Source organism: Apteryx rowi, unplaced genomic scaffold (genome assembly GCF_003343035.1).
Source record: "Apteryx rowi isolate R43461 unplaced genomic scaffold, aptRow1 scaffold_80, whole genome shotgun sequence".
In the NCBI taxonomy this organism is placed as follows: Eukaryota; Metazoa; Chordata; class Aves; order Apterygiformes; family Apterygidae; genus Apteryx; species Apteryx rowi.
In genome coordinates this window covers 586,494-613,181 of record NW_020451094.1, presented here as the reverse complement: position 1 = coordinate 613,181, position 26,688 = coordinate 586,494, and the positions used below count along the sequence as shown (strand labels likewise).

Sequence of the window (26,688 nt, the reverse complement as noted above, 5' to 3'; positions counted from 1 at the left end):
TAGCAGGCTTTATACCTAAGGTGTTTTTTCTGGGGTGGGAGCAAAGATGGCCTTTTCCTGAATAAGGAGACTTCTGGCAGACAGTATGATTACCGCTGTGTAAGATGTCTGTGCTGGAACAAAGAGTAGCAATGCAAACTTTTTAATGTTCTTTTATTCACTGATTTATATCCTCAATTTAGGGATTCAATAAGTTGTTGGTCACCATACCATAACCTCAGACTTGGAAAGAAACTTTTCCTTAACACGCCTACCCACACATGCACTCATGCACTTGCACTCTCCATCGCGCGCTCTCTAATGCGCTCTCTATCTCAGTTGACTACCTGTAGTAAAAGTATTTTGCTGCATATGTAAGTAAGTGTAGCTCTAAGACTGTGTAATGTGGTAGGGGACTACATAGGCTATTTGGTAATTAACTGATTCCTGTGTTCCTGAGGGAAGAGATTTGACTAAGAATTTGGTCCTGGTCAGAAGAGCTGTAAGTATGACTCTCGTTCATATGCTGAGAGTTGGTTCTGATGATCTTGCTGTAGCTGCTTCACATTGCATTTTGTGGGAATCATTCCATGCAATCTGATGATGACTGGACCTCTCTCCCAGTTCTCTTCTATTGGCTTTTCTGCTCTCTGACCCTTTAGCACTCCTAAATGCAAAGCGAGGGAAGGAGGGATGTCAGTGTAATGAGTGTGAGAACCTAAACCAAATCTAGGCTTTTCTTCTTTTCCCTGTCAAAGCTTCTAGTTGTGTAGCTAGGGTAAAAGCTTTCCAAGTGCAGCCGGTAATGTTTTTAAGTCTTCAGATTGCCTATTTTTGCATCTTCTCAAAGCATTGTCCTGCAATAGCAATGAATAAGATTGACCTATCATTTGTTTTCCTGCTATTAAGATGCAGCTGTGAAATTTGCAGCAAGCTGCTGTAAGCTATCCCCCTCTGCAGCATCAGAAGCAAGCTGCCGAGTTATTTTCAGGGAAAGAAATTATTTAAAAAGTCAGAGTAGTGTTGGAGTAGTGAATTAGTAAGGAGGGGTAGGATTCATCAGAGTAAATGTTGACATTCATCTGAACTGGCCATCTTCCTCCTTCACAGGCAGAGGGAAGAAATAGGCAATTCTGAGATGTAATTCATCTGTCTCAAGCAGAAACTCTCCTATAGATTAGATAACTCATGCTCTAGCAATGCCTCACTGCCTCTGACTACGAAGGGAGTCTAGGCTGATCGTCTTAACTGCAGGTGTCTGGGTTGTAGTCATTTGAATTTAGGTGATTTGGATCCCAGCCACGTGTCCAGGTGGTGGATAGAAGAGTAGAGATCTCTTTCTAGAAAGAGCAGAGGTAAGTCAAAGTGCCTTGGTATACCAGAGGGCTGTTCCCAGTCTTAGTCCAGCACCTTCTGCGCCCTCTCCAGGTTAGGGGGGGATCCAAGAGGGCCAGTCTCCTATCAAAGTATTGCCCAGAGACTTTGCCGGTGGGTTCTCCACATCATAGCTTTCTTTTTTCTGTTGTTGTTGGGGTGTGGGGGGGGATTTGTTCCTTTTTTTCTGTATGCAGTCCTTCAGTTGTACCTATCAGGTGAACTTTTAGGCTTTACCATCTTGCTGTAAGTTTTACATCTGCTCAGGGGGCCCTTTTCTTAGAAGACAGCAAACTGAACAGTTTTTATACAATGCTGCTTTCACCTTTGCCTCACCAAGCTCTTCTTTCTGTGTGTCCCCCAGGGTGGTGAGGACATTCTTTTCAGTGGAGTTATTGTGAGTGTGTAACCAGGGTAATGCAATTATAGGCATAGCTGGTAACACCACCTATAATTAAAACTGATTAACTGTCCCTATTATATGGCCCCCTTTTTTTAGTTGCTTAAACTTTAGTGGTTCAGACTGGAATTTTCCATGCTGTGTGTCTGCCTCCAGCTGGATCCTTTTGAATTCTTTTCCAGCTATTTCAGAGAACAAGCTTGAAGGAGGAAAAAAGACATTGTGTCCATGGCTTTTCTCTAATACTCCAAGACCCGTTTAATTGAGACACTCTAGCTGGATGTGCTTTTTTGCTAGCCTCATGAAACTATCCATATGTGGCCTGCTTACGAGGCTCTGAAAAACACATACCTGAGAGACATGTTGGAGGGTGGCAGTTAATTTTTCCAAGGATTTTATGCACGCTATAGCCATGTGTCCCACAGAGCAGCCCCACAGTCTGTCCAGGACAACTGCAGTGATTGATCAAGACATTTCCTGCAAGTGCTTTTCCCAGGATTGTGGTGCTAGGGAGAAGGAAGGCTCCTCTGTCTGCTCCATCTCTCCACTCTTTTTATCGGAGCAGTATGGAGGAGACCACAGCCTGACTTGAATATTGAAAAGTATTAATTTGGGACAAGAAAGTAGAGCCAGCAGTGGGAGGGAGAAGCACAAAAGGAGGTGTAGCCTTGGACAACAGGCAAGAGAGTCTATAGACATGACTGGATCTTGGAATTGAACCCAGGCCTGTGCGCCAACCCTTCTCTGCTGTCCAGCAAATCTGGAGAAAGTTGTTTGGTGAAAGGGTGTTTGTCCTTTACTCTTGAGCCACTAGGAGGAGTGTGCATTCTGCTGCTGCCAAACTGGCTCTGCGCTGCAGGTCTAAAAGCTGCAGCCATGATCTCTGCAGGTTCCCTGTGGCAGAACTACAGGTTTTTAGAATTTTGTAAAACTTTTGGAACTGTACTAAAAAAGAAAGTCAGGAAAGCACGGTGATTTAAAAAAAAAAAAAAAAAGGAAATGGGGGTAAAAGGGAAGGGTGTTAGTTCTCTGTATTACATTCATTAGGTGAATACCACTTTTTTATACGCACAGAATCCTAATCCTGTGATCACACCATATTGCTTTCTGCAGGGCTTGTTCAGTAGAGACCGCGCACTGTAGATTGAGAGTTGTGTATGCAGGGAAGCTGTTGTCTCTGGGGTCCAGCAAGTCCCCTGCTTGTACATGGAATAAAGCAGGCAGTTGCTGAAAGATAGTCTTGGGTTGCTGCTAGCAAGCCACACTGGAGAAGCAGAATTCACTTCTGCAGAGCTCCTATGGGGTGCACAGCAAATCTCTTAGGGCAAGATGTTCCACTCATGCTCCCCTCTGGGTCTCACTTACTTTTTGGGTGTCTAGGATGATGTGTACAGGGTGAAGCAGTAAAATCAGTAAGCAAGCATTAGGTTACAGTTGGAGTCTGTGATTTTAGGAACTAATGATGCTATAAAGTTCAGAGTGTGCTGAAATTCAAGCCTGTGGCATCTGATTGGCCACTGAAAATCAGTGGAGATGTTTTAAGCCTTAATTGCACTGTGTCAAGGGGGATATTATCAAGGGGGAAATCTAAGCAGAGTGAGCTGATCTTCCTAGGCCACCCTCTGTGATCAGCAAAGAGAGAGGGAGGTTCTCCCAGGGGAGCCAAGTTAGATCAGAAGTCTCCTGGAGTCTGTCTGTCTTCCAGTGACAGTGGATGGATCCTGGGGGGGATGAGCCATCCTAGCCTAAAGTTAGCCTTTGTGAATATGCCATCAGTGTGAGCCCATCACGGAGACTTGTGGAGAGAGATGAGCCAGATGTCTTCTAAAACACCCAAACTGTGGGGAGACTTCCAGGGATTTGTAGCCATGGGCAGTTAGTGCTGTGATGGAGGGGTGTGTTGGGAATGAGGCATCGTGCATATGTAGGATGCTGCTGGTACACCCTTGGATAAAATTGACTTAGATCCTGTTCCATGATCTCTTCCTGTGCAGGGTTTCTGTGAAAGTACAGCATGTGCTTGGTTTGTTTGTTTAGTACTGTGAAGGTGGGCGTCCTTGAAAGCAAGATGAGGTTAGTTCAGGCAGTGGTACTGGTGCATTTTTCAACTTCTGAGAGTTTGATTTTCACAGCTTCAGTACTCTTTTAATGAAGATATAGGGGTGTAACAGATACGAAGACTTCTATCTACATTTCTCTTCAGGTTACTGTCTGCTAAATAGTTGCCATCAACAATTTTTTCTCTGTAAATTGCTTCTTTTTCCTAGGTACATTATCAGGACATCCACATGAATTGTTCTGTTGTGGTTGCAGTAGCTGTTAACATCCTGCTTGGAAGGAAAACAGGCCACTAATTCTGTTGGGATTTAAGATAAAGAGAACGGCTCCAAGCTGAAGTGACTGGAGGGATTGTCTTTAGGTGTCGGTGCTTAATGGCAGAGGATGTAATGTGTGAGGGCTTCCTTTCCTTTGCTCTCACCAGCAGGTTGCTATGATAACATCTCTTCCTTTGCAGATGGATGTACTCCGCTTATGTTGGCATCTCTACGTGTGGGCAGCTCTGATATTAGCGAGGATGATGAGGATGCAGAAGATTCCTCGGCAAATATAATAACAGATCTGATCTATCAAGGTGCCAATCTGCAAGCCCAAACAGACCGTACTGGGGAGATGGCACTGCACTTAGCAGCCCGTTACTCAAGAGCAGATGCTGCGAAACGTTTGCTGGATGCTGGTGCAGATGCTAACGCACGGGACAACATGGGACGGACTCCCCTGCATGCAGCTGTAGCTGCTGATGCACAGGGTGTCTTTCAGGTACAGCAATTAAAGAACCCCTTTTAGAGCCGTTGTACTCTGTAACATCTGAGCCTCCCCAGGTTGTGCTCTGTTCACTTGCAGCCCTGCTCTTGTGCCTTGCACAGTGCGATGGCTAGCTGAAACTGTATTGGGTATCCAGTTTCCTCAGGTGTTCATAGCTTGAAGAACTCAGTACACACAAATAATCTTGCACATATTTATTAGGTCTGTTTGCTTCTATGTCACTCTTACCCATCATCTGTGTCCTTGCATTTCAGCCCTCATGCTGCTGTTTCATTACAGAGTTTCTCTTGAGTTTGTTTTAAATCCTCAGTCTCACTCCTTAGCGGTACTGAAAACAATTCTGTCTTCCCCTGTTGTCCAGATCTTGATCCGTAACAGAGTTACAGACTTGGATGCCCGGATGAATGATGGAACAACCCCGTTAATTCTGGCTGCACGGTTGGCTGTGGAAGGAATGGTGGCTGAGCTAATTAATTGCCAGGCAGATGTGAATGCAGTGGATGACCATGGTAATGTGGCATGATGTACCAGCCTGGGCAGACAGTTGTCATGGTGTGAGCAAGGAGGGGTGGGCTTCTGCTCTTCCAGAGCGCAGTCTGCTTATGAGTTATGTAGCCAAATACGGCGCACAGTGTCTCCTGCGGAAGCTCCTGTCCAGTAGTAACTGACTGCAGACCACTGCAAAGTGGTTTGGTTGGACGATCCTGGAAGGTAAAAGGGAGAAATACGGGATTGGTTATGCTGGGATCTTCTGTGCTGTAGACATGACACTGTGGGATAGGTTATTTAAGGAAATCCCAAAGCCTGTGCTGAGAGTCCCATCGCATCATGAGATGTAGGAGTATGTCACAATATGATGGCTACCAAAGTGTAAGCATGTCCTTCAGGACATACCCTACTGTGAGTTTTACTACGGGTCCTTAGTTTTTCTCTTCTCCAAGTGTACTCTGTTGTCCATCTTGGTGCTTTAAAAAATAGCTCCTCAGCTTGTTACTGAAGTTGGGTTTCCCTTTAGGTAAATCTGCTCTTCACTGGGCTGCTGCTGTCAACAATGTGGAAGCAACACTGGTGCTGCTGAAAAATGGAGCCAACAGAGACATGCAGGATAACAAGGTACGGTACGAGTGTGCTCAGCATGGCTGTCGTTTCTCACTCAAAGCATCTCATTGCTGTTGGAAGTGAGCTAAGCCCAGATTTTCTAAAGCGAGTGCTCAGTGCCGGTCTTCCAAACCCAGACCATGACTAGAACTGTCCCCAAGCACTGAATGATTTTTTTGATGTGGGAGAACAATTCTCATTCTTATTTGGCCAGGTCCTGGGCATCGGTGTTGCCCTGCTTTTGTTGCAGAAAGGAACACAATCAGCAGTCAGTGGTGTGAGAGCACGAGGTTGAAATGCTGCTCATGCCAAGCGGCTGAATTCTTTGTTTAGCAGACAGCCAGGTCTGGTGACACAGCAGAGTCACCTCCTGTCACATTACCAGGAACTCCAATGCAACCTCTCTGAGAGGAAGCCTGCACTATGCAGACCTCCTGCTTTTTCATTGCTCTTAGTTTTTACTGTGTGTTAATGCTCGATTTCTTTCTTCTATTTGGGGTTTCATTTTTTGATTATTACATGTTGCTCGGTAGCTTTTAGAACTTCCCACAAGCTCCATTTCTTCACTGGTCTGTTTTAGTCTTTTGTGTCTTCCCCCTCATGGGAGATGATGGGAGAAAGGCACCAGGTGCTTTTACAGTTCCTCAAAGGACCCCTGGCAGAACAGTGCCTGGTGGGATAGTTTAGCCTGTGTGTTCCACTGTCCTGTACGAAATCACCAGACTCCTGTAATCTGCCTTATTCAAAGATCATCTCCTGGAGCAGGGTGTTCTTAGAGGCAGTTAGCAATACACCACATTAGGACTATGCTTCCATGTGTTACTGCACCCTTAAGGGAGCATTAGCTAGAAGTCAGTCCCCCCGTAGCAATAGGGTTCCCTCTAAGTCTGGTATACCAGCGAAGCCGCTGAAATATCTCCTCTCTGTTTTCAGGAGGAGACACCGCTCTTCCTTGCCGCTCGGGAAGGCAGTTTTGAAGCAGCAAAGATCTTGCTGGACCATTTTGCCAATCGAGACATCACAGACCACATGGATCGCCTGCCCCGGGATGTGGCCCAGGACCGAATGCACCATGACATAGTGCAGCTTCTAAATGAGTACAATATAGCGCACAGCCCTGCTGGGCACCCAGGTGCCATGCTGAACTCTGCCCTCTCCCCAGTCATTTGTGGCCCAAACAGGTCCTTCCTCAATCTGAAGCATGCTTCGTTAAGCAAGAAGTCACGAAAACCGACTGCTAAGGGCATCATACCCACGAATCTCACCAAAGATGCGAAGAGGAGAAGGAAGAAGTCCCTCAGTGAAAGCAAAGGGCAGTTTTCAGAGAGCTCAGTGACCCTATCACCAGTTGATTCCCTAGAATCGCCTCATGCTTTTGCGTCTGAACCAACTTCCTCTCCTGTGATGCCGTCACCGGGGGTGTTACACTCATCCCCCAGCTCACTGCTGACTGCCCCATCGGTGCAGGCCGCACACACGATGTCCTTCTCTAACCTCCACGAGATGCAGCCCTTAGGACGTGGATCCGGCACCGTGCTCCCATCTGTCAGCCAGCTGCTTTCACAGCACAGAACCACCCCTCCAAACAGCGGGCTCGGCAGGCTCCGGCCAGCCAATGTTTCCACTGAATGGATGAATCGCATGGAAATGAATGAATCCCAGTACAATGAGATGTTCGGCATGGTGCCCCAGGTGATGCATTCACACCCCAGTGTTTCTCAGCAGGGCGGCTTGGTTCAAGCAGATGCAAAGCACTTGGGAGTGTCCAGGGAGTCTCTGCCCCCTATCATGACTTTCCAGCTGGTTCCCAAGGGTGGCATAAACCAGCAAGCACTGCCACAGCAGGCCCAACCAAACTGCGCTCAGAACATGGCCGGTCCTCTTAGCTCCATGTACCAGATCCCGGATTTAGCTCAGCTGCCCAGTGCCTCGTTCTCCATGGCTGCCATCCCTCAGCAGGACGGGCAGGTGGCTCAGACAATCCTCCCAGCCTACCACCAGTTCCAGAGCTCGATGGGAAAGTACCCCACGCCTCCGTCACAGCACAGCTGCTACTCCTCGGCCACAGAACGGACTCCTAGCCACAACCGGCACTTACAAGGGGAGCACCCATACCTGACTCCATCACCCGAATCTCCAGACCAGTGGTCAAGCTCTTCCCCGCACTCTGCCTCTGACTGGTCTGATGTGGCAACCAGTCCCAGTAACAACCAGCGCGGGCCTGCAGCCGCTCACATGTCTGAGCAGCAGCGGAACAACATGCAGGTGTATGCCTGAAGGCTGGCCAAGGTGAAGCCTATAAAGCGGACTCCAGAACTGATGAAGGTCTTCCAGATGAAAATGAAGAACCATTTTAGTATCCAAGAGTCTTAATGAGCCCAGGCTGTTTTTCATTGGACGGACTGTGGTTGCCGTAGGCTTTTATGCTTTCCTAAACAGAGAATTGTAGAAGTTGGTGATGGAGAAGACCAGTTGGGTCACTTCTAACCAAGTCCCTTGCACCTAGGATGTGATTGCTGCCTCCACTGGATTCTCCAGTCTGTTTTTAAGTATGTTCCACCGTTTCTTTGAGGAGACAGCTCTTCAGCTTAATGCATCTTATGGTCATTTCTCCAGAAATTTAGCCAAAACCAGCTTTGTATATTTGTTACTCCTTTTGTTACCTACCTAACCTCTCTCTGAAGCACCTTCTGCTAGTTCTTCTTGAGCTCAAGTTGCCTTGTCTTGACTCAGCTCAGAGCTGCACCCGCATTCCTAGACCCCTATTTCCCACGGCTCTTCTTGCTCAGCAAGCAAGCCAGACTTCCCGAAACATCTGCAGGTCAAGTGACTGGAGCCATCACCTTCTGTCATGCAGCCTCAGCCTTTCCCCTTCAAGAGCCTTTTTCTTGTACAAACCCACTAATATCCGTGACCAACCTAACTTCCCACACCCCAAGTATCCTGAGATTTTATATCCATACAGTCTTCTCTTCCATCTGTTTTTGTCCTCAAAATACTGGTCTGAGTTGGTCTTCCCCCTGCAGTGGCCTGTAGGCACATCTCTGCCGTCTGTACGTCTTCCCTGAGGCACACCTGACCATTCTGACACACTACCCCTCCTCTGTCCCAGTAGTGCCAGGTGTGTCTGTGACAGCCTTCACCTGCTCCCCTGTTGGAAGAGAGGCCCTGGAAGTAAAACAGGCTTGTTGGGAAGCTCTTGGGATCAGAATGAGTGTTTCAAAACCTAATAAAACAAATTCCCAGCATCATCGCACAGAACTGCCCCCTCCTTCATCTGAGGGTTGCTGTGTGTTTTACCCTACAGGTATCATATGCTGCCTCTATGGTATTATCAACAAGTGCCAAGGATGTCATTACGTGTTTGCAGTGTGTGTCGTTCTGCGTCACGAAACCCGCAGTCACGTGGAAGGGTGACCAGCCCTTTGAAAGCGGCTGTTTCGCTGCAGTCCTGGGACAGTGCTGTTTTGTCCACCCCTTCCCAAAAAGGGAAGCTGCAGCACTGACTCCTGAACAGGCTTCAGACAGTGGCGGCACATCTAAAACCAGGAGCTGGTTTAAGTTGCAGACCAAATAGTTCAGAAGCCATTATCAAATGCAGCTTGGTTAACAGGTTTGGGGCTGTGCTCTGCTTTCAGCCTGTATTGACTTCCCGACTGTGGTGCCGTTCCTTACACATGCTGTGGGACAGCGGTGGCATTTGTACTGCAGCTCCCCCAATATTTTTGGAGTTACGGAAACCAGCTGTTGCTGACCTTAGGTGAAATGCTGTTGCTTCTCCTTTGTCTGCATCTCTGTGTTGCAAGAGTAACGCTTCCCTGAAGGGCTCTGGACAAGTCAAAAGTAGAAGTGTACATTTCTAGGGATGGTTTACTTCTACCTCCTTGGGGGAACCCTGCAAACGAGCTTTCCAAAGAGATCTGAGAGCTGTTGGCTGTTGCCAAAAGACAGAGGAGGCCGCTCCCCTCTGAGCAGTGGTTATTTAGCATCCTACCATGTACAGTATTTCTTTCAATGTTTCTTTTCATCTTAATCAAGTCAAGAGTAAAGCTTTTTTTTTTTTGCTTTTTTTTTCCCTTGATTTGACTCAATGGTACATGAAGGCAGGGCCTCAGGGGGAGCTGGTTCCCGGGGCCATGTTTTTGGGCTGAAGTTTTTATTCTGAAGTTACTGCTTTTTATGACGCACACAGCATTCCCCATCACACTGGCTGCAGTGTGTACTGTGAAGTTTAGATGCAACTGACTCAGATTTCCAGGCAGGAGCCCTGCCGCTCTGCTCTGGGAGGTCTGTCCAGGTACATGTTTCACTGCAAATAATCAAGTGTTGCTAAATCAGTGCTAAAAAACAAAGGGCTTTTCCTTGTTAGCCCCAGATAATCAAGTGCCTTTTTATATGTGTGGCTACCATTTACAAGATGCGTGCCCTCTGTGGAATGAAGCCAGTTTCGTGCCTGGTGTGTTAATATGATGGCCCTCTGCCTTATTATTATTATTTTTTTAACTACCTGTAAAGATAATATCTCCTTAAGGTGGTATTTTATCTCGTAAATCATAGAGTAACCATTCACACAGCAGCATTTTCCTATATTAATAATGGAAAGTATTTGCTTATTTTTACATTTTTTATAAAAGTCTTTTATGAAAATAGTTGCTGCAAAATGTATAAGCAATTTTTATCCCCTGAATAAAGAGTATGTGCCCAGTGTCTTTGTGCTGCTGTTTTTATTTGTCTCCCTGGCTCTTGTGGCGCAGCCACAGGATTGATTAAAAAGAGCTCACTGGTGTTTGATAGCTGTTCAGACCCCTGCCGTGGGAGGACCTGCTAGTACTGCTGCAGTCCAGGTCAGGAGAGATCTTTGGGGGATCAAGAGAGCTCTTTGCCCTGGCTCAACAGCAAGTGACCGCTACTGTTTTGCTAAGCCCAAGGGAATTGTGCCTGGGAGCTAAAAGCATCCTAGCTCAAGCATAGGGGAAGGATCCTGGATCTCTTGGAGAGCTGCGGAGAGGGTCAGAAACYGGCAGCCAAGCAGCTGTGCACTCTGGAAGGGACGGGGGGGAACTGGGACATGGCCTGTTTGAGGTACTTTGACCAAGAGCTCTTGCTTGTCTGGGAGCTGGTACAGGGCTGGGGCTTGTGCGGCTTTTAGAAAGGCCATGGGCAAGGGTAGGTCAGGCAGTAGCTAGCGGGGACATCCCTGCGCCCTTCCTTTCAGACCTTGCTTGCTTCACTGGGCCCTTCACTGTTTCTCCAGCCAGGAAAGAGGAACCTCATCCCTGGAGCTGAGGCCTCTCTGTGTTTGGCTTGAGAGTCAACGTAATGCATGAAGGTGTAAAACAGGGAAGTGTAGCTCATCCATGCTGGGCGTTCAGACCTGAAAAATCAGGGAACAAACTGACAAAGGCTTCAGCCCTGTGTTTTGAGCAGGGAGCTGTCGCTGCAGCCTTGGGCCCAGCAAACAGTCACCTGGCAGGTTTTCCACTCTTGCTGTGGGCTCTGCTGAAGCTGGTAGCCGAGTTACAACACCCACCAGGCAAAAAAGCTGCTGGGAGGCATTTTCGGGGTTTAATATTCAAACAGAGCAGCTCCTTTATCTTCTAGTAGAGCCAGCTTGGCAAGTAAATACCTGCAGGAGGCTTTCGTGCATGTTCTCCCACGACTTGCACATCTGTGTCAAAGTTTAGGGAGCGCTGCTGTTCAGAGCAGCGCTGCCTCGCTGGCCTGGCTGCACTGAGTTTGCCAGTGCTCAGGGTGAAACCTGAAACTGCTCCTCAGGGATGGCATGCGTGCATCTTCCCCTGTTGGAGATGATCAGTAGTCTGCGAAAGCTCATCATGTTGCATCCAAACAGGCCCAGCTGAGCCAGCCAGGCAGGGAACTGAGGCGTGCCTTATTTAATCGAGGAGTAATGGGATAGCCTCAGGCTCCTTTAGGCGACATTTTCATGCTTTTTGATAAAACGGGTGGAGGCTTGTCTTCTGAGGGAGTTGCTGTGTTTGTAGAGTGGCTGGTCTGTCGTGTAAGGTTGTTTCTTTCAGAAGCGATACCAGGCAGGTGCCTTGCTTGGAAATGGGACTTTACCCTCTTTTCTCCCCCGAGAGCGCCTAGCAAGCTCTCCGGGTTTGGAGCAGTTGTTGGGGTGCAGCAGCAGCTGTACTGCGTAGGCGAAGGAGACCAGCCTGATTCTCCTCCTTTCCCAGGATGAAAGCCAGACCTGTCTGCACACGCCGCGGCACAGCCGTTACCTGTGGGTGTAGCAGCGCTCCGCGTGCATTTTTTGGAAAGTGCTGCCAAAAAGCCGTGTGAGATCCCTGGAGGGCAGAGGTCTTGGGCCTAGCCTCACAGTGAGAAGTAACAGCTTCGGTCAGCTACAAGCCTTTCCTCTCTGTCTGCTCGTGCTGTCCGTCCTCGCGGGGATGAGGGGCTCGGCTCCGGGGTTGTGTCCGGGCTGCAGCTCTGCGGCGAAGCAGCTTTGCGGGTAGCAGCAAGGGTCCCCGGTTGTTTTTCTTGCAGTGCCGTGAGCGGTGCCTGCAACGCTCGTCTCCTGCTGGTACCAGTGCAACATCTGTGCTGGCATCGTGCCTCCATGGCCCTTGCATGAGCAAGTCCGTGCCACGCTGGGCAGGCAGAAGGACCAGGCAGCTGCTGCCTTGAAGTCCCATCCTGGAGACTTGTGCCCACAGTGCCATGGGGAAGTGGGCAGCGAGCCGTGGAAATGGCCCTTGGGGCTGGCAGGGCCCCGCAGATGCCTGGAGCCTGTGGAGGGCTGCCAGAAGGGAGCTGGATGTTGGTGGCAGCTCCTCTGAGCTGGCAGGGCTGCGGGGCCGAAATGGGAGCAGCAGGCAGGAGCTGGCGGCTCAGCAGGAAGCTGTGGCCGGGCGGCAGGAAGGGGCTGCAAAGCTGCTGTGGTCTCCTAGGGAGAAGGGAGCTGACGAAGCGATGCTTAAGAGCAACGCGGTCGAAGCAATAGGGTAGGCAAGCTTCAGCTGCTTGCTGTGCTGGGAAGGGCTGGGGGGTGGGAGAGCTGCCCGCCGCGGTGCCGGAGCCGTGAGGAGGGCGAGGGGCTGCTGCCGGACCACCTGCCTCTCCCTCCGGGCCGCGGCGTGGGCTGACGAAGCCCCGCGTCACCGCTGGGCATGTGGGGCTGGGCACCCTGCTGCTGTCTGATAGTGCCGGCCGGGCCCCCGGTGCCCGGCTGTTCCCGTGTCCGAGCCCTGCATCCTGCTGGTAGCAGCCTGGAGGCAGATCAAACAAGGGCGGTGCGGGACTGACGCACTGCAGGCTGCGCAGGGCGTGGGGCCGCCCGGGCCCCCCGGGAAGCCACCCCGGGGTGCTGGCAGCGTGCCCAGCGGTACCCATGGCTCAGCCGTGCGCCAGAGGGATGCTACGGCCCCGGCTGGCAGCAGCCTCCCGAAAACGCTCTGGGTGCTCCTGCTGTCCAGCCTGGCTCCGCTCCAGGGCCTGGGCCCCCGCTTGCCGCTGGCGGGTGGGCGGCTGCTCTTTGGGGAAAGCCATCCCGGTGTTTGCTTTAGCTATAAATGCTAAGTGCAGGGGGTTTATTGACCGACTAGGAGAGGTTCTTCCTGTCCTCATTAGAGAAATGTCAAGTGCAAACAGAGCTGAGATCTGCGTTGCTTTTCAGGGAAGGGGGCGGATAGGCGGCAGAGTCAGCAATAAGATTTTTACGGTGGGAATCACCCAAGCTTGGCAAACAGTGATTCTGGTGAGCACGGGGTTATATAGAGGAGCTGCATGCCACTCCCGGAGAGCCAGGCGAAGCTGTTATTCCTCCCGATCTCTGTACGGCAGGTGAGAGAGGCCGCCCCGCGCTGCCCCGAGCAGCTCGGCCGGGCCGCCCGGCACCCCCTGCCCGGCCCGGCCAGCTCCCGCGCCGCCCTCGTCAGGGAGGTGGCGGCCCCCGGGGCGCCCGGAGCATGTGCCCGAGCGGCGGCGGGAGCCATCCCGAGCCCCTCGGCTGCTCCTGGGGCAGGCGGCCGCTGCCCGAGCTGGGCAGGGGGGGCCGCGGCGAGGCGATATCTGGTCCCGCATTGACCTTCGTTGCTGCCTCGTCGAGCGGAAGACGAGCTGAGCCGGCAAATCGGCTCTGGGGCCCGGGGATTAGCCCGGATAAAGGGGAGCCGCGCTGATGGGGCCGCTTTGCCTCCCCGGCCCGGGGCGCTGCAGAGGCGGCGCAGAGCCCCGGGGTGCAGCCCGCGGCAGGCAGGTTCGCGTCGCCCGGGCGAAGGCAGCGGCGCCAGGCCCCGGTGACCCCGCCGGGCCTCTTGCAGGGGACGCTGCGGAGGAGGATGGCGGCAGCGGCCAGACTCGCCCTGCTGCTGCTGCTGCTGGGCTGCGTGGACCTCCTGCAAGGCTCCCGTGAGTCCGGCTGTGCGGGGCCGTGCCGGCCGCCCCCGCCTCGGCGGCAGCCCTGGCAAGGGACGCCCCGGGGCGGAGGAGCAGCTCCCCGGCTCGGTTTCGCCRGCTGAACCCGCCGCTCTTCGCAGGCGTCCGCTACCTGCTCCACTGCCCCCCGGGCTGGTCCTACTACAAGCTCAGCTGCTTCAAGTATTTCCGGCAGCTCCGGAGCTGGGACGAGGCCGAGGTGAGGCGGAGGTAAGGCTCCGGCGGGCCGCGGTGCCGGGCCGGCGCGGGGTGCTGACGCCCATGTGTCCCCGCAGGCGCAGTGCCAGGCCAGCCACCCCGGCGCCCACCTGGCCTGGGTGGAGGAGCCGCGCGAGGCGGCCACGCTCGGCAAGGCCATCTCCTACCACCAGCGCACCCAGCCCGTCTGGATCGGCCTCCGCTCCCCGCGCCAGGTAGGGGGGCGGCGGAGAGCGCCCGCGGGGCTGGGGCCGGGGCCGGGGTCGGGGTCGGGGTCGGGGTCGGGGCCGCCGCGCTGACCCCGGCTCTCCCCGCGCAGGGCCAAGCCTGGAGCTGGGCCAACGGGGCCGACTACAGCAAGGCCAGCGGGCTCCCGGGCAGCGGCGCCCACGGCGGCGCCTGCGCCGTGCTCCCCCACCTCGGCGGTGAGTGCCCCCCCTCGTCGCCCGCTCGCCGCCGGGCCCCCCGCGGGCCCCCGGCCCCGCTGACGGCGGCCCCTCTCCCCGCAGGCTTCACCCGCTGGTCCGGCGCCGACTGCGCCCAGCGGCACCACTTCCTCTGCAAGTTCGCTCCCGCGCCCTGAGCGCCGCCCCGGCCCCCACGCTGCTGCCGCCTCCCCGCCCTGCGCCGTGGCTCTCCCGCTCCTAGAAACACCTCTGGTGACAAAGGCGACAATAAAAATAAAAGAGCATTACTCGAGGTTTATGTATGTCTCGCGCCCAGCCCGCCCGGGCCGGCGGCTCTGCCCCTGGGCGTCCGGGCGAAGGAGCTGCTGGGGACGGGGGTGTCCCAGGGTGCGGGGCGGGAGGGACAGGAGTGTCCCCAGGCAGCGGGTGCGAAGGGTCCCGGCGGCGCAACGAGGCACAGGCGTGGGGGTCCCTGGCGTGGGCTGTGGGGGTCCCTGGGGCGCAGGCAGGGGGACGGGGGCCCCGGGCACAGCCGGCCCCTCTGCCCGCACGCGCCCGGGGGGCTGCGGCAGGTGTTGACAGTGGCAGTGGGACCAAAGGTCCCTTCTTGTGTCACCACGGCAGTGTTGCCACAGGCACCACGTGGCTGTTTGCTCTGCTCCTTTGAGGATGACTCTGCCCCCAGCCCATCCYGTGTTTTTCCCCCAGAGCCGCCACATGTGACGGGGCATTCCGCATCCCGGACCAGTGGGGACGCGCGGGACGCCCCGGAGCCGCTGCAGCCGGCACGGAGAGCTGGGGGCCGGGGCACTGGGGCGCGGGATGGAGGCCCCTTGCGAGCCCCCCAAAGCAGCGGTCCCCCTGCCGTCCCCGTCACGTTGGCCGGCGCTCGGCGACCTTTGAGCGCCGGGGCTGGGCGCGGGGCCCGGCGCGCTGATAAGGGCCGGCGGGTTATAAAAGYGCCGCGTGGGGCCCATCTGTCCGTCCGTCTGTCTGTGCGGTGCCGGGGCGAAGATGTTGCGCTTGGTGGGCCGCGCGGCGCGCTGCTGGGGGGCCCGGCGGGGGCCGGAGCGGGCGGCCCCGTGTGCCACAGCCACGCAGAGGGCACGGTGAGCGGCCGCGGGGACCGGGTGGGGGGGCTCCGGGTGAGCYGGGTTTCGGGCAGCCGGAGGGAGCCGAGACGCACTCCCTCCTCCTGGGAGCACGGGGGGACAGCAGGGATGCGGGGTGCAGATGCTGGTGGCAGAGAGCACGGGGTGCTCGCACGCACGGACGGGGACCCCGCGATGTCCCCGGGCGAGGATGTCCCCGTTCCCGCCAGGGCCGGCGCCCGTCCCCGTGGCGCGGGGATGCACAAGGACATCCCCGCTCCCTCTGCCCCGCAGCCTCTCCGGGGCGGCCGGCTCGGGCACCTGGCCCAAGGACGTGGGCGTCCTAGCGCTGGAGGTGTACTTCCCCGCGCAGTACGTGGAGCAGGCGGAGCTGGAGCGCTTCGACGGCGTGGAGGCCGGCAAGTACACGCGGGGCCTGGGCCAGCAGCAGATGGGCTTCTGCGCYGCCCACGAGGACATCAACTCCCTGTGCCTGACGGTGGTGCAGCGGCTGGTGGAGCGCGCGCGCCTCTCCTGGGACRCCATCGGCCGCCTCGAGGTGGGCACCGAGACCGTCGTCGACAAGTCCAAGGCCGTTAAGACTGTCCTCATGCAGCTCTTCCGCGACTCGGGCAACAGCGACGTGGAGGGCATCGACACCACCAACGCCTGCTACGGYGGCACGGCCTCGCTCTTCAACGCGGCCGACTGGGTTGAGTCCAGCTCCTGGGACGGTGGGTCGGTGCCCGGCGGCCCCGCAGGCTGGGACCCCGCCGGGGGTGCCTTGGGCTCCCGGGGCCAGCTTGGCGCGGGTACAAGCACTGTGGGATGCTGAAGGGGGCAGGAGGTTGCCTGAAACCCAGAGATGCTCCTGCAAACCCCAGTGCCCCTCCAGGCTCTCCATCACACCCGGTGGTCCCCGTTTCTTGCCCCTGGTGGCCATGGCACCCCAAAGATGAGGGTGATGATGGTGCGCTGGGTTGTAGCTCTACCTGCCTCTCCCATCCTGCCCCATCAGCGGCGTGGGACCCGCACCTGTGACGCTGTGCCGTGCCGCTGACGGCCCCTGTGCCCTCTCCTAGGCCGCTACGCTGTGGTGGTGTGTGGGGACATCGCCGTCTATGCCACGGGGAACGCCCGCCCCACGGGGGGTGCCGGTGCCATCGCCATGCTGGTGGGACCCAATGCCCCCCTTGCGCTGGAGAGAGGTGGGTGCCGCGGCCCCGCGAGACCCCTGCGTCTGGGAGCGACCGGGCGCCCTGGGGTCCCGCCGGCTCCCGGCGAGGCCGTGACCCGCGCTGACCCACGGCTGCCGCCTGTGCCCCCAGGCCTGCGGGGGACCCACATGGAGCACGCCTACGACTTCTACAAGCCGGACCTGGCCTCCGAGTACCCGGTGGTGGACGGGCCCCTCTCCATCCAGTGCTACCTGCGGGCGCTGGACCGGTGCTACGCCACGTACCGCCGCAAGGCCGAGAGCCAGCGGCAGCAGGGTAAGCGGCGCCGCCGGCCACCCCGCTCGCCCTGCCGCCGGCGCCCCGCTCACGGGCCCTGCCTTGCCTTCCAGCCRGCGCCTGCCAGCCCTTCACCCTCGACGACTTCAAGTTCGTCATCTTCCACACGCCGTTCTGCAAGCTGGTGCAGAAGTCGGTGGGGCGGCTGCTGCTGAACGACTTCCTCGCCGCCCCCAACCCCGACACGGCCACCGGCCGCTACAAGGGGCTGCAGCCTTTCCGGTGGGTGCGCGGGGCTCCTGTGCCTGCGCTGGCCCTGGCCCCGGCCCCGGCCCCGGCCCCGGCGGGGAAGCGCCGTGGGGCTGAGGACGGCGCTGCTCACCGCGGGTCCGGCCCTTGCCGCGGGGTTTGAGCCGGCCTCTCTCCGGGCAGCGGCGTGAAGCTGGAGGACACCTACACCAGCAAGGAGGTGGAGAAGGCGTTCCAGGCGGCCAGCCAGGAGATCTTCAACCAGAAGACCAAGCCCTCGCTGCTCCTGTCCTCCCGCAACGGCAACATGTAYACGCCGTCCATGTACGGCTGCCTGGCCTCCCTGCTGGCACAGTGAGTCCCCCCAAAGCTGGGGAGTCTGGCTTGCATTTGGGGGAGGGCAGTCCCATGGTGCCTGTCCTGGCTGGGGGAGCAGGTGCCGGTGCTCGCTGCCCCCCCGCAGCAGAGACCCGATGCTTTCATTGCATGCAACCCCTCTCCCCCACGTCAACACGGGCACAGGGCTGAGCTGCCTTGAGCTGCCGCCAAGCCAGTGTTTTTGTGCCCGCTGCCTGGGGCCAGCCAACACATAAAGCCCTTCTGTCAGTGCCGCGCGGATAAAACCCCCTTGTCGTGCCCGGGAGAAGGGCTGTTCCGCTGCCGGCGCGGAAAGGGCCGTGGGAACCGCCTGGCACGAGGGGGCCACGGGGGCCTCGTCTCACCGCTCGCCTGCTCCCCAGCCCAAATCCCACCGATGGCCCGGGGGGGACGGGAGGTGCGGAGGGAGAGCAGAGGTTTCTGGCTGCTGCAGGGGGGCTCAGGAACCCCCCCAGCCCCTGATGTGCCCCCCACCGCCGCAGGTCCTCGGCACGGGACCTGGCCGGCTCCCGGATCGGGGCCTTCTCCTACGGCTCGGGCCTGGCCGCCAGCATGTTCTCCTTCCGCGTCTCGCCGGACGCTGCCCCGGGTGAGCGCCGTGCTGCCAGCCGGGGGAGGCTGTGGCCGGGGAGCGCGTGGGACCGCGGCCGGGGCTGCCGGGCGGCCCCGTCTCACCCGGCGCCTCCTCCCGGCAGGCTCGCCCCTGGACAAGCTGGTGTCCAGCCTGGCGGACCTGCCCGCTCGCCTGGACGCCCGCAAGCGCGTCGCCCCGCAGGACTTCGCCGAGATCATGAAGCGGCGGGAGGACACCCACCACTTGGGTGAGTGGGGCCGGGCACCGGCGGCGGCAGGGGCACCTGCCCGCCGGCACCCCGCGCCCGCCGCGCGCTGAGCCTGGCCGCGCTCTGCCCGCAGCCGACCACACTCCCCACGGCTCCGCCGCGGACCTCTTCCCCGGCACCTGGTACCTGACGCGGGTGGACGACAAGTACCGCCGGGAGTACGCCAGGAAGCCGCTCTAGTGGGGAGGCCCCGGTGAGCCCCGGGGCGCGGGACGGGCGCGCGGCGTGCCGGAGCGGGGTGCGGGCTCTCCCCCCGCCCCGGCCTCCCGGCTGCCCCAAAATCCGGGGCTGGCCTCAGCGGGAAACTCCTCCTCGCAGGGACCGGYGGCGGCGAGCAGCGATGCAGGCCCCAAGGCTGGTGGCAGCGGTGCTTCCTGCGAAGACGCTGGGAGCGCGGGGGAATAAAGAGCTGGATGAGCTCGGGAAGCGTCGCAGCCTGTGGCTTGCAGGGGCGGGTGGACGCCGCCGCCGCCCAGCCCCACGCCTTTCCCACCCCAAGCTCCCTCCCCGGTCGCAGCGGCGCTGGACCGCAGCCCGTTAGGGGGTTTGCGCCGGGGGCCGCAGCCACCGTACCCGCAGTGCCCCGGGACGGGCGCGTGCCTGTGCGCCTGGGGGCCCGATGCGACCCCCAGTTTGGGGGGGGGGGTGGCAAAATGCCATTTCCCCTGCAAGCCCTGCAAACTGAAACATCCCCACGGGATAAGCCAGGGGGCCAATTCCCGGCGGCCRGGAGGGTGCAGGGCGACATGGGGCTCACGGGAGGGCTCAGCCCTCCTGGGGCGTTTCCTGGCCTCTCCGCTGCGTCTGTCTCGCGGGGGGTCAGTGTGTCCATACCCCCCTCGGGGGCAGCGGGGCTGACCCAGCATCCCATGCCCGGAGGAGGTGGCACCCATGGGGGCCGTGGCTGCCCGTCCGTCTATCCATCCATCCGGGACCTTGGCTGGGCAGTAGCAGCCACAGAGACCTTTGCACCCCTTGAGCAAACAGCAACGCGGCCCCATGGCGTCAGCAGCCCCGCATGCGCCAGCTGGGGCAGGGGGCAGGAGGAGGGCTGGGGGCAGAGGCGCAAGGCGGGCAGGAGGGACGGGGGCTGTGGGCAAGGGAAGGAGGCTTGGGGTCGGAGCGGGGCCGAGCGGCGCAGACGAGCCCTCACACGCTCTCTCCTCCCAAACTCTTTATTGAGCGCGGGGCCGGCCCGGGTCCAGCGCGGGGGCCAGGGATGGCCGGGTGCGATGCTCCCTTGGATGTCACGGAGGAGCACGGGCGCTCGGGRGCTACAGCTGGAGCTGGAAGACCTCGGTCACGCGGGGCTTGAGCTCGCCGAGGTCGGGCAGGGGGGCCGAGAGCCCCGCGATGCTCCACTGCTCGCCCGCCACCGTGCCGGAGCTGTGGTAGGACTGGAGCTGGAGCCCCGCTTTCCCCAGCAGCCCTGGGCGAGAGGCGAGAGGTGAGGGGCTGAAGCCCGTCCCGCTGCCCCGGGACCCCACAGCAGCGTGGGGCTGAGGGCAACAGGGCTCTGCCCAGCCTGCAGGGGTCCATGATGCTGGTTTCTCCCCCTGCCCCACGTCCTTTGCTCTGGAGTCCCCTAACCCTATGCCGCAGCCACCCCATTCCTGTCTTTCCATGCAACGTCCCCCCCCCAGCATCTGTACCCTCACCGTGGCCTCCTCCCCGCCACCACCGGCCACGCAAGGTGCTCACCGGCGAGCGCGGGCAGCGTGCTGGGCTCGGAGGCTTTGGCTCTGTAGATGAGCACGGGGCCGGCTAGCGGGGCCGGCTGCTTGAAGGTGGCTCCATTGAGCTCCCGCAGCACCGGGGTGCTGCCCTGCACCGTCCCCGCGGCCCGGTGCGGGGTGCCCTGCAGGGCCACCTGCAGCAAGCCAGCGCTGCTGTTGGGCTCGGGAGCCGCGTTGTTGTGGGTGGTCGTGACCTGCCGGAGAGACACGGCTGCTCAGCGCCCAGGCTTGCACATGGGGCGCCCTTCCCTCCTTGGTATGGCCACAAGGGGCCATGAGGAACGTCCTTTTGGGCCATCCCTGGCAGACCGCCAGCCCGAGAGCCGTGTTAGCGGCTCCATGGGGTGATCCCACCCCCCAGGCTTTGCCCACCAGGCTGGGCTTGTGCTTCTTGGCAGGGAAGGAAGGCGTCTGGCTGTGTCAGGCCAACACGGCATGCCCTGGGGTCCCCACGCACCTTCAGCCCAGCTTCCTGGGCGAGCAGCAGGGCGTTCACCAGGGTCACCTCCTTCTGCGTCCCTCCGGCCAGCATGCCTGAGACCACAGCGGGTGCCAGGTAGCTCCCAGCCTCCTGCAAGGGTGTCCCTGGGATGCAGAGAGGAGGCGGGGGATGGATGGACCGGCAGCAGATGGAGAGGTCAGCCCTGTACTGGAGTCACCAAGCCAGGGCCCATCCATCCATCCACACACCCATGCATGCATCTGTCCATCTGTCCATACCACCATCCTCCTATCCATCCTCCCATCCATCCAGCCACCCCGCCACTACCCATTCTCCCATCCTTTTGCCCTGCCATCCATCCGTTCTCCTGTCCATCTACCCATCCACCCATCCTCCTTCCTATCCATCCTCCCATCCACTCGTGCACCCCCAGTCCCACGTTTCGGGGTCCCCATGTGCCTTGGAGTCCCTGCGCATGGGTGCGGGGCCTGTCCTGCCTGGCTCACCTAGGGTGCAGACCTGCATGTTGCCGTGTGCTTGCTTGGCTGTGCTCTGCAGCACTGTGCCCAAGGCCTTGGCCAGGGTGATCCAAGGCTTGGTCTGGGGTGCGAAGGCCTTGCTGAGAGCCTGGCCATTGACCTGTGAGAAAGAGCAGGGCAAGCAATGGGAACGCCACCAGCGAGCACATGGGAAACTGAGGCACAGAGACCTTGGCCTCTGGGGCATAGTTTTAGCTGCAGCCTTGCTCCACTTCTCAGGTGCCCTCCTCCCTGGCCCTCACAGGGGGGGTGTCCCATGTGACGGGGGGACTCACCACGCCAGCCAGCCCCTTTCCCGTGGCCATGTCCACTATCTGCATGGCGATCTCCTTGCCGCAGCGGCTCTGCGCCTCCCGCGTGCTGGCGCCCAGGTGCGGGCAGCAGATGACGTTGGGGTGGTTCACCAGGTCGCGGTCCTTCGGGGGCTCCTGCCGACACAGCCCCGTTCCAGCCGTCAGTCCCCGGGGCCTGGTCTCCACCAGGGCCGGGGGCACCCAGGAGCCCATGGGTGCATTTACCCCCCTCCTCCCGCACAAGGGGATAGAGCTGAGGCAGAGCTCTGAGGGGCCACCTTGGCCCAGAAAGGGCAGAGTTAAGGTGACGCCGATGCAAGAGGATCCCCGTGGCCCCGCTCACCTGCGTGAAGACGTCCAGCGCGGCTCCCCCGCACTGCCCCGAGCGCAGCGCCCGCAGCAGCGCGCCCTCGTCCACGATGCCGCCTCGGGCGCAGTTCACCACCTGCACGCCGCGGCGGCACTTGGCGAAGGTGCTGTCGTTCAGGAGCCCTGCGGAGGGAGTGCGGTGAGCCGAGGCGGGGCCGCCCTGCCGCCCGGGTCCTCCCCAGACCCCCGGCCCTGCACGCCTGCCCCGTACCCGTGGTGGAGGGCAGCAGAGGTGTGTGCACCGTGATGAAGTCGCACTGGGGCCAGATCTGCTCCAGCGGCAGCTGCTGCACGCCGAAGGCGGCCGAGTCCTCGGGGGTGATGATGGGGTCGTAGCCTATGGTCTGACGCAGAGCGGGCGCTCGCTCCTGCAGCCTGGCGCGGTGCCCACCGCTGGGGCACCACGGCCGGTGCCAGATGTAACCAGGCCAGGGAAGGGCCGCACCCCCTGTCGCTGCCTCCTTACCTTCATGCCGAAAGCCTGCATCCGGGTGGCCACCTCTCTGCCGATGCGGCCCAGGCCCAGCACACCCAGCGTTTTCCCGTTCAGCTCCATCCCCATGTACTAGGGCACAAGGTGGACAGTGACCTGGGGCTCCCTGCGCGGGGACCCCACCGCCCCAGGCAGCCCRAGGCGCTGCGCCCACGTCCTACCTTCTTACGGTCCCATTTGCCTTCCTTCATGGAGGTGGCTGCCTGGGGGATCTGCCTGAAAGGGGAGGCCACGGTCAGGACAGGGTGTGGGATGGACAGATGGATGGATGCCCACCTTGCCCTGCCCTGCCTGCTCACCTGGCCAAGCACAGGATCATCCCACAGGTGAGCTCAGCGGCGCTGAGGCTGTTCCCGGCAGGTGTGCTAGGGGCAGAGAGAGGTGTCACTGGCGTGGGTGAGCTGGTGGCCTTGGCCTGAGGATCGCCCATCGCCCCCCCCGGGCTAGCCGGCAGCCCCACAACCTGCCCCATGGACCACGCTGCCCCACTGAAATCTCTGCTGTCCCCTCAGCCGAACGCGGGCGGAGGTGCCCACCCGCGCCCCAGGGCTGCGCGCGCTTTCACGCCGCGGGGGTCCCGCTCTTACTTCATCACCAGGACGCCCTTCCTCGTGGCCGCCTCCACGTCGACGTTGTCCACGCCGGTGCCGGCCCGGCCCACCACCTGCAGCCTCTCGGCCGCGCCGAGGACGTCGGCGGTGACTTTGGTGGCCGAGCGGACGATGAGCCCGTCGCAGTCCTGGCGGGGCAGAGAGGGCGGCTGGCGCCGGGCGGGCCGGGGGCGCGGGGCCGCCCCGCACCGCCGACACCGGCCGCGCTCTTGCATCAGACGGGAGGCGGCGCCGGCCCCGCTCGCCGCCCCGCGGCGCCCCCGGCCCCGCCGCCCCCCGCCGGGGTGCGCGCCCCGGCCCGGCGCGGCCCCGCTCACCCTGATCTCCAGCAGCAGCTCCTCCCTGCTCAGCCCGGGCTTCTCCACCACGCCGATGCCGCCGGCCCGCAGGATCTCCCCGCAGCAGGGGTCCAGGCTGTCGCTGATCAGCACCTTCTGCAGCTTGGCCACCGCCATGGCCCGGGGACGTCGGGGCGTCGGAGCCGTCGGGGGCTGCGTCCGCCTGGCCGGGGGCTGCGTCCGCCTGGCCGCGCGGCTCCCAGCGAAGAGGCTGCCCGGGGCCGCCCCCCGCGCTAAATGCGCTGCGAGCGGGGCACGTTTCGCGGGCTGCGCTTTCCCCTCATTGGGTCGCATCTCCATAATCCCACCTCTTCCCCACCTCTGTCCCCTCCTCTCCCCACCGCGGCCCGATGCCCCGCAGCGCGGGGTCCCCGGCTGCGCCGGCCCGGGGTGCCCGCCCGCCGGGACCCCGCGGGGGCGGACGGAGAGGAGAGCGCGGCCCGCGGCGCCCCGCGCTCCGCGAGCAGGGCGCGGGCTCGCCCCGACCCACCGCGGCCCCGCGGCCCCCGGGCAGTGACCCCGCTGCGGGGCCGCCGAGGCCGCAGGGGCCCTGCTCACCCTGCTGCCCCGGGCTGGGGGGAGCAGAGGGGCCGTGACCCCCCGTGGAGACGGCGTGGGCTGCCAGCACCCTGGCTGGGCGTGCCAAGTGCTCTCGTGTGGCCGTGTGCCCCTTCGCACTGGTGCTGTGCCTCAGTTTCCCTGCTCGGCAGGCACGGCTCGCACAACCCCCCCCCCGTGCCCACGGGCGAGACGGGAGGGTAACGGTGATGGCGGGGGGCTCTCAGCGGCCGCTGTGCTGCAGCCCACACGGAGCCTGGGCTGGGGTGCGCTGGCTAGCTGCTTCGCCCCAAAGCTGCCTGCGCTGCTGGTGGGAGGCAGCCTGGCCCCAGCCCTGGTGGCCCCCGGGAGCRGGGGGTCCCCGGCCCCGCAGCGGGGCGCAGCTGAGTGGGGAGGCAGTGCCGGGGCCCCTGCCTGCCCCGGCGCCCTGCCCGCCCTTGAGCAATGCCTTGATAAGAGGCTGGGGGCATCACGCCAGCCCCGGCCACCAGCTCCCAATTGCGCGGGGTGCGCCAGAGCCGCCCAGCAAACGCCCTCTGCGGGGCAAAAGCCATGTGGCCACGTCCGGTGACCTTGTGGGGGGAAGTATTGGCCCTCCAAGAGGGGACAGAGCGCAAGGGCTGTGCAGAGCCCAGCAGGGAGGATGAAGAGGGACAGGGGCCTTCCTCGTGTGGGCAAGACTGCACGGTGCTGCTGGACCAGCTGGGCCCCAGGCCCTGTTGACGCTGGGCCAGGATCTGGCCCTTTTTGCACACCCCTTTCCACATGCCATGGGGTGGGCAGTGGGGCAGAGCCCTCCCAGGCCAGGTGCTGGGGGACTGAGCCCTCCCCGTGCTGCAGCCCCAGCCCCGCGGGGGCTGCGCGTGCCCCAGCAGCGGGGCTGGACCAAAGGCAGGCAATGCTCCGCCACGGAGTGACAGCCCCGGCCTTACGCACACCGCGGCTGGGGAACAGCTGTGACGCCAGAGGGGAGAAAGTCCAGGGCAGCCAGCGCGGGGTGAGAAACGGGGTCAAGGGCTGCGGCTGGAGCAGAGTTGCGGCGGGGTCCCATCACGGCCCCTCGTGGAGGGGCTGCACACCAGCACCGGGGCAGGGCCCCTCTCCGCAGCCTGGTGCGCGGTGCGGGCAGGGAGACCCGAACCGGGCCTCGTGCTGGGGGGCGGCCACCGGCTGCCCTGCGCTTGGCCTCGTGCTGCCGCCAGCCCCAGTGCCAGGGCCTTGGCGCTGCCCACGGCCGTCCCCAGCCTCTGTTAACCATTAAGAGCTTGCTCACAGCGCTTGCCAACCCTTCGGCCCCCGTGCTGGGGGGAGGGGGGCCTGCCCTGGCTCTGCCCCGCAGCCGCTGCGAGCAACGGGGCAAGCGCTGCCATCCCACCGCCTGGATTTCGACAGCCAGCAGCACCAAGCGCTCACGCAGCACAGCCACGCATCTCTGCCCGGCCCAGGGCTCCTCGTCTGCTTGAGCGGGCTGGGGGATAAGCTGGGGCCACGGGGGGCTGGCGGGCTCGCGTCGCCCCGCGGGCCTCCCTCGGTGCGCACGGTCCGGCGCTTCGACCCCGGGCCCCTCTCCCGGGCCGGGCACCGGCACTCGCTGGCTGCTTGCGCGGAGCCACGCGTGGCCAAGCCAGCGCTGCGGCGTCATGTTTGCTCGCTTTTCCCTGCCGGTTGGTGCCCTCTCCTGGGGAGCGGCGCCGGAGGCTCAGCCCCACGGCCTGCGGGCACCCCGGCCCCCCGGCCCCTCGCAGGGCCGAGGCCGAGGGTGGGTGCAGGCTGGGCTGACGGTGCCAGTGGGCTGACGGTGCCCTGCAGGGGAGCAGCCTAAATAGGGTCCCGTGTGTGTCCCCTCGGCATGGAGGGCACCCAAAACAGGCAGGGCCAGGGGATGGGGTGTGGGTGATGAGGGCCGTGGTGGTGGATGGGGCCGGTGTGCCATGTCCCCGTCCGAGCACGGCATCAGGGTCCCTGGGGCCCAGTGTGGTTCCGGCTGCCTGAGCTGCTGCAGGGGGGAGCCATGAATGGGATGGGATCCAGGGGTTATGGGGACCCCATCGACACCAGGAACCAGGAGGGCTGTGCTCGGTGGCAGGCACAGGAGGGGACGGGGGACGGCTGGCTGAGGGGACATGAGGACAGGGGTGCGGGATGAAGAGAGCAGGGCAGGCCATGGGGGTTTGGGGGATCCCTGCACAGAGGGGCTGGGACAGGGGCACTGGGGGAGGGGGCAGGGGCGGCAGCAGGGATGGGGATGGGGGGATTTGGGGTATCGAGGCAGGGGAAGGAATTAGGGGTGCCAAAGGGTATTGGGGTTATCGGGTCAGGATGGGGGTGACAAAAGGAGAAGCAAGGGTGAGGGAGCTTGGGATGTAAGGCTGGGAATGTGGGTTAAAGGAGGATTGGGGTGACGGGGGTGTCAAGGCGGACTGAGAGTGACAGGGTGTCCCAGTAGGGACCTGGGGTGTCGTGGAAGATCAGAGGGTAACTGAGGATGTTGTGGGGTGCTGGGGTTGGCCAGGGGGACTGGGGGAATTATGTTGGGATGGGGGGGCGTCAAAGGAGGACCAGGGTGGTAGGGGATGACAAGGAGGGCTGGGGGCACCTGGGGTGCCAGGATGG

At 60.6% G+C, this 26,688-nt stretch overlaps 4 protein-coding genes across 4 annotated transcripts in view; 3 read left to right on the top strand and 1 right to left on the bottom strand.

Moving 5' to 3' along the window:
• The window catches only part of NOTCH2 (notch 2), a 95,369-nt gene extending 84,990 nt beyond the window's left edge, over positions 1–10,379 (top strand). Inside the window, exons 31-34 of the mRNA XM_026089164.1 lie at positions 4,269–4,570; positions 4,938–5,085; positions 5,592–5,689; positions 6,608–10,379. Of these exons, the coding sequence (XP_025944949.1) occupies positions 4,269–4,570; positions 4,938–5,085; positions 5,592–5,689; positions 6,608–7,951 (1,892 nt within the window). The 3' untranslated portion in view covers positions 7,952–10,379. The remainder of the gene's footprint in view (positions 1–4,268; positions 4,571–4,937; positions 5,086–5,591; positions 5,690–6,607) is intronic.
• Positions 10,380–12,633: 2,254 nt separating this feature from the next.
• On the top strand, positions 12,634–14,858 carry REG4 (regenerating family member 4). Its single transcript, XM_026089162.1, has 7 exons — positions 12,634–12,645; positions 13,317–13,483; positions 13,963–14,044; positions 14,170–14,276; positions 14,353–14,490; positions 14,595–14,700; positions 14,785–14,858. The coding sequence occupies exons 2-7, from the start codon at positions 13,427–13,429 to the stop codon at positions 14,856–14,858; spliced, it is 564 nt and encodes a 187-aa protein (XP_025944947.1). The 5' UTR covers positions 12,634–12,645; positions 13,317–13,426.
• Positions 14,859–15,693: 835 nt separating this feature from the next.
• HMGCS2 (3-hydroxy-3-methylglutaryl-CoA synthase 2) lies at positions 15,694–18,876 on the top strand. The gene is made up of 9 exons (XM_026089191.1): positions 15,694–15,791; positions 16,068–16,507; positions 16,856–16,981; positions 17,102–17,266; positions 17,341–17,509; positions 17,660–17,830; positions 18,337–18,443; positions 18,550–18,675; positions 18,770–18,876. The coding sequence occupies exons 1-9, from the start codon at positions 15,697–15,699 to the stop codon at positions 18,874–18,876; spliced, it is 1,506 nt and encodes a 501-aa protein (XP_025944976.1). The 5' UTR covers positions 15,694–15,696.
• A 1,094-nt stretch (positions 18,877–19,970) lies between these two features.
• On the bottom strand, positions 19,971–23,634 carry PHGDH (phosphoglycerate dehydrogenase). Its single transcript, XM_026089192.1, has 12 exons — positions 23,497–23,634; positions 23,156–23,307; positions 22,868–22,933; positions 22,730–22,784; positions 22,542–22,640; positions 22,287–22,419; positions 22,050–22,198; positions 21,689–21,841; positions 21,381–21,513; positions 20,890–21,017; positions 20,398–20,626; positions 19,971–20,125 (listed from the first exon to the last, which is right to left on the bottom strand). Exons 1-12 carry the CDS (start codon positions 23,632–23,634, stop codon positions 19,971–19,973), a joined length of 1,590 nt encoding a protein of 529 aa, XP_025944977.1.
• Positions 23,635–26,688: the final 3,054 nt, after the last annotated feature.

Coding starts and splice junctions, on each gene's coding strand:
- REG4 (XM_026089162.1), top strand. CDS start 13,427: ATGCCACTCCCGGAGAGCCAGGCGAAGCTGTTATTCCTCCCGATCTCT. Junction 13,484..13,962: donor TCCCGATCTCTGTACGGCAG/GTGAGAGAGGCC, acceptor GGCCTCTTGCAG/GGGACGCTGCGGAGGAGGAT. Junction 14,701..14,784: donor CGTGCTCCCCCACCTCGGCG/GTGAGTGCCCCC, acceptor CTCTCCCCGCAG/GCTTCACCCGCTGGTCCGGC.
- PHGDH (XM_026089192.1), bottom strand. CDS start 23,634: ATGGCGGTGGCCAAGCTGCAGAAGGTGCTGATCAGCGACAGCCTGGAC. Junction 22,199..22,286: donor TCTGCTGCCCTCCACCACGG/GTACGGGGCAGG, acceptor CTCCCTCCGCAG/GGCTCCTGAACGACAGCACC. Junction 21,018..21,380: donor CATGCAGGTCTGCACCCTAG/GTGAGCCAGGCA, acceptor TCTGCATCCCAG/GGACACCCTTGCAGGAGGCT.